The sequence below is a fragment of the Ischnura elegans genome, chromosome 7 (assembly GCF_921293095.1).
Source record: "Ischnura elegans chromosome 7, ioIscEleg1.1, whole genome shotgun sequence".
Lineage (NCBI taxonomy): Eukaryota > Metazoa > Arthropoda > Insecta > Odonata > Coenagrionidae > Ischnura > Ischnura elegans.
This window is the reverse complement of record NC_060252.1, coordinates 114,583,638-114,603,458: the sequence shown is the minus strand read 5'-3', so window position 1 is coordinate 114,603,458 and position 19,821 is coordinate 114,583,638. Positions and strand designations below refer to the sequence as shown.

At 39.0% G+C, this 19,821-nt stretch overlaps 1 protein-coding gene across 1 annotated transcript in view; it reads left to right on the top strand.

The window, feature by feature from the left end:
- Positions 1 to 19,821, top strand: part of LOC124162756 (probable cytochrome P450 49a1) — a 44,034-nt gene that overhangs the window by 1,652 nt on the left and 22,561 nt on the right. The window contains exons 2-4 of the mRNA XM_046539394.1: positions 1,033 to 1,282; positions 9,295 to 9,541; positions 10,462 to 10,578. Of these exons, the coding sequence (XP_046395350.1) occupies positions 1,042 to 1,282; positions 9,295 to 9,541; positions 10,462 to 10,578 (605 nt within the window). The 5' untranslated portion in view covers positions 1,033 to 1,041. The remainder of the gene's footprint in view (positions 1 to 1,032; positions 1,283 to 9,294; positions 9,542 to 10,461; positions 10,579 to 19,821) is intronic.

Sequence of the window (19,821 nt, the reverse complement as noted above, 5' to 3'; positions counted from 1 at the left end):
CTGCCAACGTATAAGCATTGCCAACATCCGTTTGCCTGTGTACACATCTGCATTACCAATATGACTTTGAAACACTGCACAACCGGTGGGTTACCAACCCACACGACAAGGAAAGGGTGCCTCCGGACGGAATCCACCTGGCAAATTCCTAAACGCCAGTCAAAATTAAGCTTTATAATTTTTTAGAATAATCCATCTTGCGAAGCGGAACACAGCTCAAATCCATGTTTACTCTTTGCAATATTCCAACTGGATTTCAACTGCAATGGGTAGATTGGTTTCCAGTCTAGCTCTAGGCATCACAAACCACAATCCAGCCGTAATCTGTTCCAGCTCGATAAATTCAGTCAAATTCCAGGCTGGAATACAGCTTGCCTGGGAAGTGAAGATGAGAAGCAACAGAGAAAATATATTCCGACTACACTTGATGTTGAGTCCCTGGGGCCTGTGTGATCTAGCTCTCACTCCAGACAGCACCACCAGGCAGCACCACCGTCAGCCCTTGCACCTACACCTAGGTTGATTGTGGGTGCGACGGGTGTCTGGTTGGGAGACTGCGGTTGGTCACTGCTCAGAATTGCCTCTGTTCCTGCAAACAAACACAGTGATTCTACCTGAACATTTGAAGAGCTTTATCGTTTTATGGTCATCAGAGTATTTTGCGTTTTCTCCATACGGGGCAATCTCGGAGGTGTGGGGGAGTTGCTCCATTTTTCTCATCCTCCTGCCTTGATAGACGTAGGAATTAATATTTATTATTAGTTAAAATAAAGTAAGCAGTTTAATTCAAATCGATGTTTTAAACTATGTCGTCGTATTTGAAATATTGATCGTTCACCCTTACATTGTAGAGGAACTTCTTCTTTGTAATCTGGTATGTTGGTGGTGAAAATGGTCTTTCAATCTGATTCATATAATATACATACATTCATAAAAATCTATGCATTGGACATGAAAAGAAATCACTCACAATTTGAGAAAACTTTGACTCTTGGCAATTGGTTGGGGATAATGACTCCTTCCTCATTCCAGGCTTAGAAAATGAGTGGCAGAAAGACAGTTGCATGCCTCATCACTCGATGCAGCGGGATAGCTTCTATCCACAGGAATGTAATACAGGAGAAGTCAAAGCAAGCCTTACGCCGCCTCCACACGACCACTAAAAGGCTATCGGCTGTTGCTTCAGCCTTAAATACTGAAGATGTAAAGCCATATGAAGAAATTCCTGGCCCCAGGGCCTTCCCTGTAATTGGATGTGCATGGGCTTTCCTGCCCTATGTTGGTGAGTGTCCCTAATCTTCCCAGAATCACAATCAGGATGTATGTAAAACTTTCTCACGTGGCATTAAGACTAAATTATCGATCTAATAAAATCATCCGGACGAGATCATTATCAGCGTCAAAGGTGTTGGTAATTAATCTAACCCATTATTCCTTCAACTAACCTCTGCTTCAGGGGCTGACATATAGCAGTCTGTTAAAAAATTAAGCATTAGTTAATTAAGTAAGATCAATCAGTATAATCGATGAGGAGATTCATTTAACAGAAAGCATGCATTTAGAATTACGTGCCAATATGTTGCTAATCAGTTCACAGTCCTATGAAATATGTCATACTTGCACACATTCCCAAATAAGAATGAGATATGGAATTGGAAGGGCCTTGCGAGAAGGAGGTGGGGTAATCCATTCATAAGGCTCATGGATTGTTGTGAATAAAGTCTTCCCAAAGTGGTATAGAAAATGGCCAAATTCTGCACAAAAAATCGGTATGAAGAATCTTCATATCGACTACTATATCATCGAAGATCCAGTTTGCAATAAAACCAGCAAATAAAATCATTACACAAAAACTTTTTATTCCGAAGCTAGGGGCCCCTAATGTCCTCTGGATGGCAGTTCTATAATGACACTACTCTGGATGGTTATGAGCGTGTGAACTGCGTTGTGTATCCAGAGGACTCTTGGGGCCCCCTGAGCTCGGGGCTCTCGGCGATCGCAGACCTGGCTCCTGGTTACATTCCATTTCGTTAATCTGTGCTGCAATAATTCACAGCTGTTACCTTTCAATACAATGTCTGCGTCATCCGCAAACAAAACTTGAGTAGTTTGAGGGAGAGATTCTGGCAGGTCATTAATAAAGGCTAGAAACAGGATAGGTCCTAGAATTGAGCCTTGGGGTACCTACCCCACAGGGGTTCTGAAATAACATTATTTTATTAAAACATCCTCTCCCAGGAAAACTTTCTAGTATTTTGATTTATGGTTCCCGAAGGTTTCCCTAGGATTTGAAACTGCCCCCCTCCCCTTCAATCAGCAAACAATAGGGTGGTTTCCTTCATCAAAGAAAACGAAAGGCATTTATTGCGATTCGTTACCCACCATTAGTGTATTCATAATATGCAAATTATTTGGTTTTAGAAATCGCAGTCTTGACGAATGGCAAGGGTCAACTTTAACCGCATTTGAAAAAGGACCGGATTGGCGCCCATGCCATGACACTCCACGTGACGTCCCATGGACCTAGTTTCTATACGAGTAGATTTACATCGTCTGAGAATACCAATGCATGCATGAGGCACAGAGCTCAGGGAAACATGTATTAATAATCACCTATTAAACTGGCTATGGTCGGAAAGTTTCCTTCGTTTGATAAGGAATCCATAATTATGCCAAGCGCTACCTACTTGTAGGATACTCTGCTACCTGCTAGCAGCCTGCATCAGCAGCCGGCGCCTAGCGACGCACATGTCCCACTCGCCCCAAGGTCACCTCACTTTGCGGCAGCGGGAACCAGAATGACGTCACACGGGCTTTTCCTGGCATTCATACTTAGCCGTCGCGTTTTCGCGCGCTACAAAATTTTCACTTTTCGTTTAATCGCGAAAAATAGATATCGTCATTTAAAAATCTAAAAGTGTGAAATGCGTACTCCAGGAGTAATAATTTTTCGATTTAGGCAATAAAAAAATAAAAGGAAACCACCCTATTGGCCCTCAGCTCTTTTAGCTATACGCTCCCCTTTTTGTTCATAACTTTTACCAATTCTGGAAAACAATGGCTTTTGCCTTTTTTCGTTTCTTGTAAAGGAGTGCAACGAAATGAGTTGGGTCGATGTCCCATGGGATTCTTCCTTGCCGTCTTGGCAATGTTTGGAGCTATGTTCACTTGGTTTAGAAAACGACGATTACGAATCCAGTCTATCCTATCGTCGCAGACATTTCTCTCTCCCAAACACACGACACCCATCACCAGCACACTCGTCACCTAATACATATGTTATCAATTCTCTGCATCGCAGTCGGAAAAAAACACGATAAATACTCGGCGATTTGAGTTTAGCTGTCAACCCACTATTCTAACGTCTAGATAGCCAAAACATGAAGACATTGTCCTGAAACGTATCGTTTGTGGTGTGAGGGACGACGCGACGGTAGAGGAGAACGCCGGAAGAGGGCATTGCGCAAGCCGCCCGATGCAGTTTGAATAGTGACGTCACACAGAGGGATGAAATCGAAAAAAGCTGGCCGAAAATCGCTGTAGTTGATAAATAAATCAAAATTAAATGAAACTTCTCGCCATTTTTGTACTTTAAAAATGCAATGAAACTTATTTAGAATAATGCAGTTTGCATTATTGTTTAGGAGGTCGATAATAATCTAAAAATAGGGGGAAGTGGTGCGGGAAACATAATTTCCAGGGGCAGATCGCCATTTTTGACACGGGAATATCAAGGGATAGATAGAACTTCATCTATTGCTGACAACGTTAAAACCATCAAGTAAATGATGATAAGGAAATTGGTATTAGGTCTTCAAACTTGAAGTTATAGCCACTGAAGCGTAATCGTATAAAAATGATTCAATTTACAAATATTTTTATTGCTAACTGCTGCGTGCCACTTTAATTCCTATTTTGAGTCGGAAGATGAACACTTCTCATGTTCCAAAATATTTTCTCCGAACAACAAAACATTTTTCATCTCCTCTGATAATTTTTAAGGGGAACCCTGCAGAACAAAAAATAAAGGACCTGATGTAAGCAGTACCCTATTGAAAAGGTCATGGTAATTTGCAGCAATCATAGACACTTCTGAAATATTTTTCACGACATCTTCCTTTATCTTATGCTAGTTCCACCGCCACTTCGAAAAGCTGTCCAATAGGAAGAATGGCATGTTTCACAATTCCCGCTCCTTGTATTTAAACTTGGTGAATATTTGGTGGCTTGTGACACCATGGATAAAGGTTTAGTTGCAGTTTAGCTGTTTTCAGGCATTTAACTGAGAAAACCGTACCATTTGCATGGATTCCACCTGATAAAGCTCTGACAATTACTGAGAAGCGGGTTATTAGGTCGTCCGAAATTCCTAGAAAATGATATTACACCCTATTAGGATTGTCGATAAATAATTTTTTATCCGCTCGAACATATTTCGGAGACATTTTAGCACCGTGGCAGGAAGTGTTATTGGCTTTTTTAGCCAAATTTTATTCCACACTTTCGAAAATATTGATGAAAAAATCACTTTTCGTATAAAGGCTAAAAGCAAAGTTTTTGATTTCTCGTCTCCTTCCAAAAAATGTTTTTTGCGCTAAAACTCGAATACGAATGATTTCATCTACTTCACGGACCCCCACCTATTTGCCTAGACCATACTATGCAAATATTGCCGAGTCACTTTCGTTCTATCCAAAGCTGGGTAACTATATAGACATTGAATGTCCTCCGGCAGATAAACTCCGACAATGAATACTGATGAGAGACTGATGTTTATCACTCGGCTGGAAATTAGCGAGCCAATCGCTTAGACGGCATATTTTGGGAAAATCCAATTTATAAAATGGAAAATTTTGCACATCATCAGAGAAAAAGACCAAATCTAGTTGCATAAAAGGGGAACCAACGAGGACAAAGGACTTGGGGGGGGGGACCCTTAGGTTTATTGCCGTCCGAAAGCGTCTTCCACGCAAAGACCCGAGTTTAAACCCGTCATATGAGGGTGCTTACCAAAAAGGAACCGCAAGTAATAGGTATTGACGGAGTTCAATGCACTCGATAGTGAGGGAAAATCTAGTCTGCCAAATGGACTGCTACGCCGAAGTGCCTACAACGTGTATAGCGGGTAGGTACGTGACGGGACGCGAAAACCGCTCGGCATCATTTTGTTTTACCACGAAAAAATCGGAGGGGTGCGAGTTGGAGCAAGATTTTTCTTTTCGGTCTAAGAGTTTAGACTTCAGTCTAGCTCCTGGTGTCTCAGGAGCGGCAAGCGGCGCTAACTACTTTCATCCTAGCTTTGGGTAAATAATTAACGAAAAACGGTGGTATTTTTAAAAAATCAACGGTGGTGTTTTATTTAATTAAGTTAATAAAAAAGGATTGACTATAACAAAGTTTTGCTCATAATTAAATAAAAAATAGTAAAATCAATAAATGTCCCTGCAAAATTAGAATTATTAATTGTATTCCATTGCCTGGGGAACAAATATTGAGATAGTTCGCATTGAGCCGTTAGACACTCACGCACACACAGATAGGAGAGGTGGGGTGACAGGTTGGTGCGGCGTGTAACACTTGGTGAAGCAAAGTGAATAGTATAAAGTTTTCCTCAACACTATAATGCTAAAAATACACCACAAGTTGGGCATTTTAATTGTTTAATAAATTAGTTAAAACTATGAATAGAATAAAAATTTCCTCTGCTAAGGATTTTAAATTGTTCATCTTTATAACGGTATGATTTTAATTTAGGCATAAAACAAAACGCAATTACAACTAAAATACTTTTGTCAATTACCTGAAAAAATAGGAAAAACAATTTTGACAGAAGACTACTATTCTAAAAAAATGACTTGGAAATAAAATTATTTCAGTAATGTGGTCACTGATTATTACTCTACAGTTACAATAGATAAAATCGTTTTTTTTTTCTAAAATTAGAAGTGAAAAATATCATTCTTGGCCAGTTTTTTTTTATTTTAGCCCACAGTGTGTCATAGAGATTTACTATTACTATCGATATTGATGGACGATGGGCTCCTTAGAGTAGCGAATTTAAAGCAGAATATTTGTTGAACGAGGGCGACGCATGAGAACAACTAATTCACAGCATGTCACGTTGCTCGAATGCAAGCAGGCAAGGGGAGTTGCTCTCACAGGGCAAGGGCAACTCGAACAGCAACTCGAATAAACTACATACTGCTCAAAGAGTGCACCACTGTAATTACGCCCTGGATGCGTCCGTACCTTCACTGACGGTATCACATGCATGATGGTATTCAGTGTGAGCGCTGAGAGAGTGATTTCCCGGAGTTTTCTTTGCAGAGTTCGTGGAGTGGAAATAGAACCAATTATTGGGGGCATCGTGGAAAGAGTCGTCAAAGGGACAAAAATCATGTATAAACTTAAATTATGCTTAAAATCACGATAATTCGCATTCACGAAAATCAAGGAGCCTCTGTAATTGGTTGGCTTTGGTCTGTAATAGGTACGGAAGTGAATTCCCTTAATTGGAACTTGAGGGTATAAGAAAAAACCAATGTTGTGTTGATCCTTATCCCATTCCTGTATTCCTTTTCAATTCCTTTCTGCAGAGAGGGCAAGACTATAAATAGACTCTGCTATTTACATGCCATGGAGGTTTACAAGAGACAAGCGGAGCCCTGAAGGGTTGGGAAGCACACTGAGTTGGTGGATAGCATTCAGCGACAGATGGGCAAGCGTGCTCGCATCATTTGGTCATTCGCATGGAGTCTATAATCAGCCACCCCAAAACCACTTAAAGTTAATGCTCAGCTTGGAAATTTAGGCTAAATGTTATGTTCCATGCTTGTTAGGTGGGGCGCAAAATGAATGATTTTGCTTATATACATGATGAATCTTTTACCGTAGGTATTGAATGAGCCTATTGCCTTTTTCAATATATTTTTTTTAATGATGTCAATTGCAGAGCTAACTCATAAGCACAGAGACCTGCATATTTCCATTTCCATGCACGGAACATAAACACTCCCCCATTACTCTTCTTCCTTGTTCATTGGCTTTTCATGTTGCTCATAGTTGTCCTCACCATTTCAGTAAATTCATCCCCTTTACATTTTTCTGAAAGATTCACCCTGAATGAGTGAATGAGCAACAACTGAAATCAATGTCAGTGGACAGCCACTTTAGCCTCTTCTTATTGGCTGAATGGGGAGGATATTGTTTGTGTACCAACTTATCCTTACCCCAAATCCTATTGTGAGTTTGTGTCTGCGTGAATGGCCCACCATCCGACTCCACTTAGCCCTTCACCTTCGCCACTGTCAAAACTGAAAACTCCATGGCTAAACAGCAATAGAAGATGATTCTATGCATTATGGTTCTCAGAAGAATTTTGCCAACAACACGAAAATTTCATTCTTGGTTATTCATCTGCTTCTTCCTGAGTGCTACTAAAATTTACCTTTCTTAAAAAAAAATTAAATTTCCATTACACGCTGGAAAATATCTCAAAATGACAATGAAAACTTTCCATGGCACATGATGGATGTAGGAACTTTGATGCAGACATGACAAATGGAAAGGAAAGTGAAAGCACTCGCTCACCTGGGGAAAGTAAAATGAAGAGGGATGGCATCGTCTGGGTTGGTTGGGGGCCCTCAGCTGGACCTCCTCTTCCCACCTACCATAAACACAACTTCTCTCGTGTTCGGGATGATTTTCCTATGCACTACCTTTAGTCCTTAACCAGGTTACAAAAATTATTAAACTAATGAAAATATGAAAATTTTGACAAAATTTGGGGGGGCTCATGACCCCCGTGAACCACCTGAGTGAGGGTTTATTCTGACTGTGATGCACTTTTCGCATGATACCAGGGGACCTCCCCCAACAAAGTTCAGGAATTTGCATGCCCAGAAATGGATTTTTATGCTATTCTGGCTGAACAATTAAAAAGTAGAAACTGCTTTTCTTCTTTTTAATTTTTCATAATGAATCATTGTCACAAAGATCAAGCTCAAACCATCAAGCTATTCTGGCTCTCAAAAACTAGATAAAAGTTTTTAAAAAATAGCAATTTCCCAAGAAAAAATACTAAGAAAAATGAGAATTAAACAGCTTAAAAAATAAATATGCTATGTCTTTTCGTCCCATCATCTGTTTACGGAATTTGTTACCTACTTGCAGGGGCGGATCCAGGATTTTTTTCTGGGAGGGGCACAAGCAAGGCCGTATCCAGGATTTTGTTCTGGGTGGGGCACAAGGATACCTCGTAATACAAAACGAATGCAATGATAATGGGACTGTATTAAAAATCTTGCATATTTTTGAGGGTCTGGGGGGGGCACGTGCCCCCGTGCCCCCCCCCCCCCCCCTGGATCCGCCTATGCCTACTTGAAACTGTATGGAAATCTAAAAAATCTCTAAGTAACCTTTTAGAATAGCACTTTTGAAAAGCATCAGATTATATTTTATCTTCTGACAACTTTATTTTATTCATTTTTATATCATCTTTTTACACTGAATATGTAGAGAATAAAGCAACTAATGAAAATGTAGAATTTTATAGGTGAAAAAAAAAATACTTTGCTTGAGCTAATCCGAGTCTTTTTTTCATTACACCTTTCACATACGCTTCACGACAGACGCAAGCATTGTGAGTGCCACCTGAGCTAAAGGCCCTCGGCAATTGCCAACTCAGACAACTGCTCACGATGACATCAAAGTTTTTGATGAAAGTGATTCATGGGATGAGGACACAATCCAAAAGTGAACCACAAAACCTTGAATACAATCGAGAGTAAAACAGAATATTTCAGTCAATTGAAGTCCACTCATTGCATGACAATCCATGCCTGACATAGCCAATGCCATCAAGCAGCTCTTAGCCACATCGGTTGGAAAAACTTACAGCCATAATCTAACACGCTAAGAGCCTTCCTCCTTTATGAAGTCATTTATGGATCAAAACTATGTGCAACCAACCACATACATACATACACATAGGGACCAGATGCCAAACTGAGGGCCAAAGAGGTTACAGGAAGCATTTTTTTCACAGTACTGAAAATATAAATACTGTTCTGTCTGCTCACAAAGCCCAATGAGAACAAATATAGCAACAGCCATTCCATAAAACAACAGTCTTTGATTTAAATGTAAGAATTTTTCATTGGAAATTAAATAGCCTCCTTTGTTCAATAAAATTAGTCTCTAATTCTGAATATATCACACCATAGAATTCAAGATCTTAGGTGTTTTCAAACCCATCTATGATAAACACATGGCCACTAATTTTTCAATTGGCAGGTGAATTTCATGGCAAAGGAGCCATGGAGATGCACAGGGATACATACAACAAATATGGGCCTATAGCCAAATTTAAAGGCTTTCCAGGACGTCCGGATATGGTAGTTATATTTTGCCCAGAAGATGTGGAGAAGGCTTTCAGGAATGAGGGACCATGGCCAATAAGAGGAGGAAATCAGGGCATGCAGTACTATCGCAATGTGGTCAGGAGAGATTTCTACCAGGACAAAGTAGGGGTCCTAGCTGAGTAAGTAGGTAGCATTACCAGCATCTGACTGGAACACCCACCAGTGAAACTAAAGAAACATCTCATTCTTTCTAGTTAATTTACTAGATAAAATCCACTGATTATAGAATGGCTAACATTGATCATCATTTCAAATTCCCAAGCAATTTGAATTGATGATCATGGGCTTTCAAATGCACAATTTTGCAAGGTAATAGTATCTACCACAGGTAAAAGGAGAACTATGGTAAATTGGCAGTGGTGGTCTTCACAAAAATGGTAAAAGAGGGTTTCTGTTCCATGAAAAAATTTCTTCACAATTTTATAAATCAAAAAAATTCTCAAGAGGAAAATCTTTGGCTTTGAACCAGATCTGAACTCTGTCCCCCCAAATTCACAGGCGTGGCCATATTCTAACTCAGGCAAATAGGGAAAGGAAACTCCGCAGAGGCAAATGAATTTCCCTCCGAGAAGTTAGTAACACTTGCTATTCCCTGGTGGGTGACTGCATAAAGCTTTGATAGGAATAGCTATATTCCTAATGCGTTGCTAACACATACTGAATAAATAATTGCAACTGAGTAAGCATAATATGTTTGTATGCATAATAAATGCAATAATATTGGAGGAAGGATATATGGCATTGCAGCATATACAGGGGTTGGTACAAAATCCTTGCTATGCGATATGTACTATTTCTCTGATGAAGCTGTTTAACAGGGAAATTTTTTTGTAGACATGAGTCTGTGAATGGTATATTTTTTCTTTAAATATGCAATGAATCTGGTCAAGTGGAAATATGGTTGGTTTTCTATAAATTCAAGGAGTGAAGGTTCTTCAGAGGATGAATTTCTACAACTCAGGTAAGCAAGACTGCTGATTCATAGGCTTTCATCCCAAAAACTTTCTAATGAACGAGTCGACCCTCTCTTTGCTTACAGAAATGGACCAAAGTGGGCTGAAGCACGCTCCAAAGTCAACCCTCCAATGATGCAGCCACGGATTGCATCACAATACGTTGAACCAATTGGAGGAGTGGCCCAGGAATTTATTGAGAGGTTTGAACTTTTAAATAACAGCACTGACAATGCCTGAACCACTGGATGAAACATATTCATACAACCCATGGTCTGAGCACCAAAATAATAAGCACATACTTATCCTTTTTACAAATTTTGAAAAATAATAATAATTTTGTAGGAACAGAAGGAATAATAAATAACTTTGCTATTTCCACACAGTAATTTATTGAGACTGCTCAAGTAAAAATTTCTCCCTTGCAACTTGACTGAAACTGGGCTGAAACTACCTTGAAACTCACTGCCTTGCTTCTATGCTGAAACTGCATTGAAATTGAAACAAACCAGTGGAGTTTGGGAGAGGGATGGCAGTGCAGTAGCAGTGCAATTAAGAACTCCAGCTACTCCAATGAAACTCCCTTGGCTGACTAAACTGAAACTCCCTTGGCAAGCTACACTGAAACTCCCTTGGCCACTAACTAGACTGAAACTCCCTTGGCTACCAGCTAGACTGAAACTCCCTTGGCCAGCTAGACTGAAACTCCATTGGATAGCTAGGCTGAAACTCCCTTGTATGCCAGGCTGAAACTCCCTTGTTTGGCTGAATACATTTCCCCTACCCAATCCATTAAAATTCCCTTGTCAAATCATATGAAACAACTTGGCTAAATTAACTGTAAATTAACAACTTGCACAACCCAGCCAACAGTGGATGATCACATAACAGGTTTCTCCCACAATTTTGCATGCATGATAAAAGATAAAGGGTAGACAGGTGATAGCGATAAACAATAGTTATAACTGCAATGACCACAACATTTTTCAAGACACAATTTATTAGAACATGAAAATACATCAATAATTAATAACTGTTAAAAGCGCATACAAAAATATTCCAAATGAAAGAAGTCATGGAAGTTAGATGCTCCTGAAAAAGAGAAGAAACATGACTGATGAGAGTCACAAACGACTTCACTCAAAATCAAATTAGCAAAATTGCACATGAAAAACTCTCCTTTACTTGGCTCATTAGTTGTATGGTGCATTAATGTGAACCATTCAAATTATAGAAAGCAAAACTTAAATTATCACTAAGGAAGCATGCGCTTTGCATCATAGTTAAATGAAAAACGAAGCGATGACTCGTTACTTAGGCTATGTGTGAACTCCAAACGAAAACCACGTAAGATTCCAAAACATTCAGCAGTAACTAATAAGTATAGGCAGTAAATATACATTGCACTATAGCGAAACATACCCGCATTCCTTATTTCTTCGAAAGCCCGCTCGAGCTCACTGAGTCCGTCCGTCCTCCGCAGGATGACTAACGGACGGCGTGGCATCCGCGGCATTGATGACCGGTCGGTGTATTATCCTCCTCGTCCGGGGTATCCATGAGGCAGGAAAAGTGGACGGCAGTCGCCAACGCGTTGAAAGAAGAATTCGTTATTGGCTGCATGACCCCCGAAAAAGGAGCTTGAAATCCTTAAACGTGCCTGGATTAAAACACGAATTCAATGTCAACGTACTCATGGCTAAACATGGAAGGAATAAACATCCCAGACAGCACACTGGTAACGGTATACATATACCGTAAGTATACCAGGTGTATACTGTTTCCTTGAGAAACTGTATACATGTTTTAGATTCTAAGTATACATAAACAGTATCCTGAAGCGTATACGTATACAGTATACGAAAGGTATCTGTATACCTTTCATATACTGTATACGTATGTGCTACATATGGAAACAGTATCTGAGAGGTACCTATATGTATACCTTTCATATACTGTTTCCATATGTAATCTCAGTGGCGGATGCATATGGGAGGCGCGCCCCCCAACCCTTTCCTGGCCGCCCGCATAACCAAACATTGCAGGACTACAATTTTAACTTTTTTATGTCATAAGATGGCTTTGTATTTCATGTGCGTATAATCAGTTCAAATAACACTTTCTTAAACTTTACATCTGACTTGATTATTTTTTTAGGATAAAAGTAAAGGTTGGTCAAGATATCTTTTGCGCCCCCCTCTAGAGTTTTTTTCTGTATCCGCTACTGTGTAGCCATTAGTAAACAATTAGTGCCCTTTAAAGGTTACTCTGTCCATATACTATTTCCATATGTAGCCTTCAGTATACACAGCGTCCTTTCCAATGGGCTAAAACCTTTCCGTTACTTGCGTGCTCCTATGACCCCAAGAGCTACACTGACAGGAATAAATCTAAATTACCTCAGGAAGGGCCACTCACGCCAAATATGTGGAAGGGTAGGAGCCAGACGAATGGTAGTCCACGTGATGGTGTCACGTGAAAAACACTGTTGGAATTTAGTTGGAAAACCTTACCAGCTAACTCTTCCCTGAAAACATGGAGTGGGACCTGTTCGCAAAGGGCAGGTGTCATTCACGGCAGCAAGGTTGGCAAAGCAAATAATTACGTTTGTACATGTATCTTCATTATTTGTAAAGGTATCGGCTCGAGCCGCTACTCTCTTCTTATTCTCCTTCTGGTTTCATTGGATAAAGACGTCGTCTCATTTAATATCTTTAAACTGATCCATCAGTGAATTTATTTTCCCCGGTTGGCTTCAGGCAGCCCTGGCAAAAATGAAGGAGGCTGATAACGGTGCTGGAGAGTTTTTTATCATTTCTGTTCGGAACACCCAAGAACGCCGTCCGCCTGGGTTATTAAGAAATGCAGATTAATTTAAAAAATCAATGAACTGCCTTAAGATGTAAAAAATCCTGCCATGAAAAGTCCCTATTTTCATAAAGAAAAATGCTCTTCGAAATGTGATTTCAATCGTGCTTTTTTATCTACTGAGGCGATGAAACAAAAAAGATATTTTTCAGTGGAATTTATTCCTCAAGTCATAACGCGAAACTTAATTTTTTTGAATGCCAAGATTTGGACTCCCGCCCGTGATTTCGACCTATCGATAGTGGATTCCGTCGATAGTCGATTCCACCAGTAGTCGATTTCCACAGAAACATATGCAAACATAAATGCGTCCATAACCGCTTTCACAATCAAAGACCCCGCGAATAATGTTACGTTCACTGTGTTGTGTTCGTCGTTTGCGAAATTGATCCTGCCGAAGTTTATCAGCCTCTTAAGTTCTTCATATACTTGTTTCACCTGCACCTAGGCAATCAATTACCGTTATAACTTAACTTTGTAGTGTTGTGTTTGCTGTTTGCGAAACTTGTCCAATGAAAGTTTATCAACCGCTCAAGTGCTACTTTCGCTTCCTTCATCAGAATCTGGGTAAGTAGAAGTGTTGCCATTGCCACATTTTTTATTTTAAATGACGCAAATTCTTAATATTTTCAACCTTCTTCCATCTTCTATTGATTGAAAAACTTTGCATTTGCGTAAACTTTAATTTATTTATGTGCTTGACGCATTTAATCACCTTAGTGTGGGAGGAATGTGAACAAACATTTCTCGACTTTACTATTTATTAAGTAATTTAAAGTTATTTACATTTTTTAAATTGGCTGTTGTGCCATTAGTGTTGCTTTCTTTAAAATGTAATCATATTTGTTGGAGATCAGAAGGTATTTCACTCTTTAGGTTTAGACAAATTGGTTTTAAATTATTAAGAATTAAATTCTCAAATTAATTTAGTACTTCGATTATTCAAGGTGAATAACTTATAGTTTTTTACATATAGAACTGATGGGGAATTTTTTCGAAATATCCTTTGTTGAATGTTGGTATTTATATAGCTTAAGGGAAAATCCCATGAATAGAGATTACTTTTTAACAAAGTGACTTACTTTAACTAGTCAAATTAGATGTATCACTAATAGATTCTAATAAAGTTTATGTGATATTATTTACAGGTGTAGTAAGGAAGAATTTTCCAAATTGCCAATGATGAAGAAATACGAGGAAAAGTGAGCTTGTTCTTCATGGATTCTTGTGACCTTAAGGAAGGATAATCAGGCAAAAACATTGATATTGATCCTAATGGTCTTTATTTTCGTTTACATTGAATAAAGGCATTTCTAACGGTATTTGTTATTTATCAACACTCATCAAAATATTCAGAAAATATTTGTCTTGTTATATTTGACATCTAAATTCTTACTACTTCTTAAATTGACTTTTAACTTACTATGCTTAGTGAGTTTACTCATACGATAAGATGTTTTTTTTACATTGGATGAATAGACTGATTAAATAATACTGTGAGAGGATCCGCTAAAACCTCTTAACGATAATTAAGCACAAAATGTGGTTTACCGTCCGGGCTTTGCCCCTTTATTGTGTCTAATGAATTCAATCTCTTATGTATTTCTGAGATTAATCTTAATCAAACAATTGTGTGGTATATTAGTAAAAATATGTGTAATATTTAGTTAAATATAATTATTTTGTTTTAACAGCACACATGTGTTTTCCATTTCCTCTGTAGACCCTGTAAGACCTGAATTTCACAGATTTTTTTTCTCTATTCAATTTATTGTCAGCAAGAAGTCTCAAACAAACTGGTAAGTGTTCCTACAGAACAATGCAAAACACACTAGCATGTTACATTATGTTTATGAACGCTCTCTGCTGGTTAGACAGGATGTTCTCAAATGTACGTAAACACTCTGAAATGCTGGAGATGTCACTCACACTAAATGACAAAATGGATGTACTAGTACTTCCACGCTTGCACTAAATACACACTGGCACCAGAACAGAGATTTAGTTTCTGTTTTGCTACTTTAATTTCAGTTTTAATACAGCAGTGCATGTCAACAACTGCATTCAGGATTTTGCTCAATCAAGAAAAATGTACTCAGGGTGTTCAGTGATTGGGAATATGGAAATATGCATGATTTTTGGTCTCTCAAAATATCCATGAATTTTTGCTCCTGCTTGGAATTTAAAATCTTTTATTTCAAACTCGTTTCACATGAAATTTGTCAGTGCAAGGCCAATTTTCAGGCCTATTTTATATACTTACATGCATGCTTCAAAATGCATTGATTGCATTTTAAATTGCACTTTATGAGTGCAAACACTGATTAGATAACTTTTTCAATTTTAACAAATTTGTTGATATTCCAAGTGTTGCATTCATTAAATAAGTGAATAATTTCTTTTAAAAATGTAAGAATTTTAACTAGGATAATACATAATTATAGAATTAATTAAAAGTATTAAGTAAATGTAGTGTTTTAAATTCGTATACATAGCTTTTATCTCGTAAGATTGACCTGGAATTTAGTAAAATTTCCCTAGAAAACCTGGAATTCTGCAGGAATTTTTCTGCTTTCATACATATATACGTCTTGTATACTGTATATATATATGTCTTGTATACTGTATACGTATACTGTATATGCGTGGTAGGAGGACATTTGCTGCGTTATATACATTTGGTAGATGGTGGGTAGAAGGTTTTTATACGTATACGGTTTACGTGTATCTTCTACTGTATACGCATGTTATACACTACGTATACGTATATTTAATGTATACAGTAGCATGTGTGCTGTCTGGGATGCCATTAGAGAAGTTAAAACGCTTACCTCCAATTATGACTGCAGTCACCACCACCGACCTCGTTCTCCCCTTCACCTTAATTTCGATTAATTCTTGCTGTTAACAAACGTCGAAGTACCGGGAAAATATTTATGCCATCAATCTTTTCATGCTAAAACCCACGCTCACCTCGCTCCTAGCAACTTCAGAGAAATAACGGCAACCGACAGCATGACGCGCGGGAAAAGGTATACGTGTTGCCAAAAGCTAAATAAAAAAAATACATTGCCGCTGGAAACAGGGTCGCGTATATGTCCGGTATAGAAGGGTTCCGTATGTTGGCAAATCTTACGATGGGTAGCACACGCGCAGCAAGGGAGAAGCAGTTCAAATTCATGAGGGAGAGGGGATACCCAAATGCTGCAGCAGCTCTGTGGCAGGGCAGTTAAGACATTCGGCAAGAGAGATTCAGTGGAGTTATTAAGTTGGCCTGGCCTTTGAGCCTACTGTCCAGCTCAGTGCCAGTAGAGCTCATGTGCAGCAAGGGAGAAGCAGTTCAAATCCATGAGGGAGAGGGGATACCCAATGCTGCCGCAGCTCTGTGGCAAGGCAGTAAAGACATGCGGCAAGAGAGACGCAGTGGTGTCATAAATTCGGCCTGGCCTGAGCCTATTGTCCAGTTCAGTATCAGTGGGGCACACATGCAGCAAGGGAGAAGCAGTTCAAATTCAATGGACTTGCAAGGGAGAATGGCATCAGAGTTTCAGTTGAGTGCTCTTTTGTGCGTAGGTTTCCGCGGCGTTGTTCACGATGACTGCTAATTTCCGGGTTCTTCAGCCGCGTCTGTCGTTTTTGGTTGACAACAGTTTCGGAAGCCATCCTGCTTCCGTCTTCAGCAGGGCTATTCTACTAAACGGGGCCATACGTATGGCCGGCCGTAAGTTTCTTATGGTCTGACCCGAAATTACGGCCTAAACCGATTCCACTCTCGAGGGGCCATATCGTATGGCCCAGCCAAAAGTCTTAACGCCCTTTCTGCAGGCGAGTATGAGAATTATAATTGGTACTATAAGTTTGGTTCACTTTTTTATATACTAGTCATTTTTTTGAGAAGGAAGTTTGTTCCAACGTGAATAAAAAATTAATTATATGTTTCTTAACCGAATTGGACTCTTATTAAAGGATAAATTTGGATTTTATTTAAACACTAATCTAGCGGCAGACGCTGAAGATCTTTAAAACAAGTGAAGAACGCAAATCACGGGCGAGAAGAAGCAGAAGAAATTTGTACCGTGCAGTATTATAATATTCGTGAATTGTGCATGTAATGGATAGAGTTAGAACATGACATCCTATTGTAGTTCTAACCCCCTTCCTCTCCTTCCAATGGTGTAACTATTGTCTCATGGCTGCTATCATTTGCCCCCAAAAGCCTTATAAATCCAGCCAATGCACGAAATCTAAAGATGAAATTGAAACTTTAAGTCTCATTAATTTTATTATCAGAGGCTTATGTTTCGGTAGCTGTATAAAGTTAAAACATCAATATGAGACTATCATTCTTTCCTTGATTTGTGGACGACATTTGTCCTTTACGCATCGACTTACTGAAGATTGCCTTACTGCCAAAATAAAAATATTATTATAATATAATACACTATTTTCTGCTTGAAGATCTTCACCAATTGTACAAATATTGAGTTTTAATGTTGTTATGCCGACGTAACACACTTTAGGACAAGAAAATTTTGATTTTTTCAAGGTAAAAAGTAGTCGCTTACTAACTTACGTTTCTTACGTCGTAGGTCCCTATATGCTGCGTACCAAATGTGGAGAAAACTACAAGGTTATTTTTGGTGAAAAAATCATTGACTTACATCAATTCTGAAGCGAGTTACAAGGTTTTGATCTTAAGAAAAAATATTACGGTGCCGCTGGGCGGGCTTCTTGCTTTTTCTTGCGCGCAGAGGGAAAATTCTCGGGCGGAAAAGGAGTTTTTTGTCAATGCATACTATGAAATGTATTTATGTATTCGTTTGATATCCTAAACAGAGAATACCTACTTATACGTCGTAACAGCAGTGTTTTTATCTGAATACATTGATACACGAAAGTAAGCAAGCGGCTTGGAAGTAAGACTCTTTCACCTTGGGTGTTTAGGTCCCATCGGGGAAACCAAGAAAAAGAATATCTCATAATCTGTACCAAACACTACCCCATCCAGTGCACGCATTTACAAAAGGGGGCTTGGGTTTTTTCTGAGTTCCTTTCATAGGGTACCATAAAACCTGCCCCAAAAGCGACCCAGGCCGAAGGGGCCGAGGGAAGAATTTACGAAGGCGTTCAGTTTGTCATTGCATTTTTTTGGAGTGAACAAGTGTTGTGTGGTGTATTGAACTTGAGAATTGTGAAGTGTGTTTTACACTTATCTCTGCTGTAACACGCCCAATCAATATGTCCGATACAAAGAAGAGGAGAAAAGGTGAGAAGCTCATAAGCCACGAAAGACAGTTGGTGCTCAAAGTCTTCTCGTACATAAGGAAATCTCTCAGCATTAGTGAGGCCTGCCGAGAAGCTTCGAAGGCTACTGGGTGCTAGGAGTTCACTATTTACAGAGTGAGAAAGGAAAGCTCCCGTGGTCCATTGGTAACTCCTTCAAAAACTAAAGAAATTAGACAGCCTTACAAAAATTCGAGGGCAGTGATTTTCGACGGTTTGGTGAGATCGGGAATTAGAAGGAAGGTACATGAATCCTTCGTGAAAATTATTCCTCCGACTTTAAAATCCATCTGAAACCCGGTGAATATGGATAGTATTCTCCCAGATTACAAAAGGACAACACTATATCGTCTTCTTTTGGACATAGGCTTCTTGTACGAACGGGAGGGGGAAAAGAATCATCCTTATCGAAAGGGATGATATTATTCGTTGGTGGCACAATTAATTATTATTTAAGGCAGCTAAAAAAATATCGTCGCGAACACAGGACGAGAGTATTAACAGGCGAAAGTTGGATTAATGTTGGACAAATAGTGAACATTAGTTTGCGAAACAAACAATTAGAAAATCCGCGTCAAGCTTTCCTTGCTGGACTAAATACTGGGCTTGGCCCCCACTTCCCGAGGAGGACGATTTGCAATTATACACGCAGGAACGGAAAATGGGTTCATAAAAGGAGCATCGCATGTGTTTCTGTACAAAAAGAACTCAATGGATGAGCATGAAGAAGTGGGTGGCGAGTGTTACGAGAGATGGTTTGAGCACTCACTTCTTGCAAACTTACCCGAAGGATCAATTATAGTGGTAGATAATGCCTCTTATTACTCAAGGAAATTGGAATCCTTGCCTACTACAAGGTGAAAGAAAGAGAACATTAAGGAAATTAGCTTTGAAGATGTCAGCTTGAAAAGAGATCTTTAATTAACAATAAACCAAGTACGGGAAAATTTAGAAAAATTAAAGATTGATGATGTCTTATACAAAATCGCCTTTCATGTAATACTAGCTAGAGCCAACAAATATTGCATAATATGGAAGGAATAGAAATTTTGTCTCATTCAGGAGCGGCTATAATTTTTATTATCCTTCAATTTATTGTTATTTTTTACATTACAGATTATTCATTATTCAGTTTGTGCATTGAATAAGTACGTACATGAAATAACAAAAGACTTTTCCTTTTATACTGCCGCAAAGGTATTGTAATATACGCTAAAAAATTCCTTAATTTACGCAGTCTTTCGTGCGATCCCTAACTCCTTTTTGAACTAAACCGTTTTGGCGCCATATTGTGT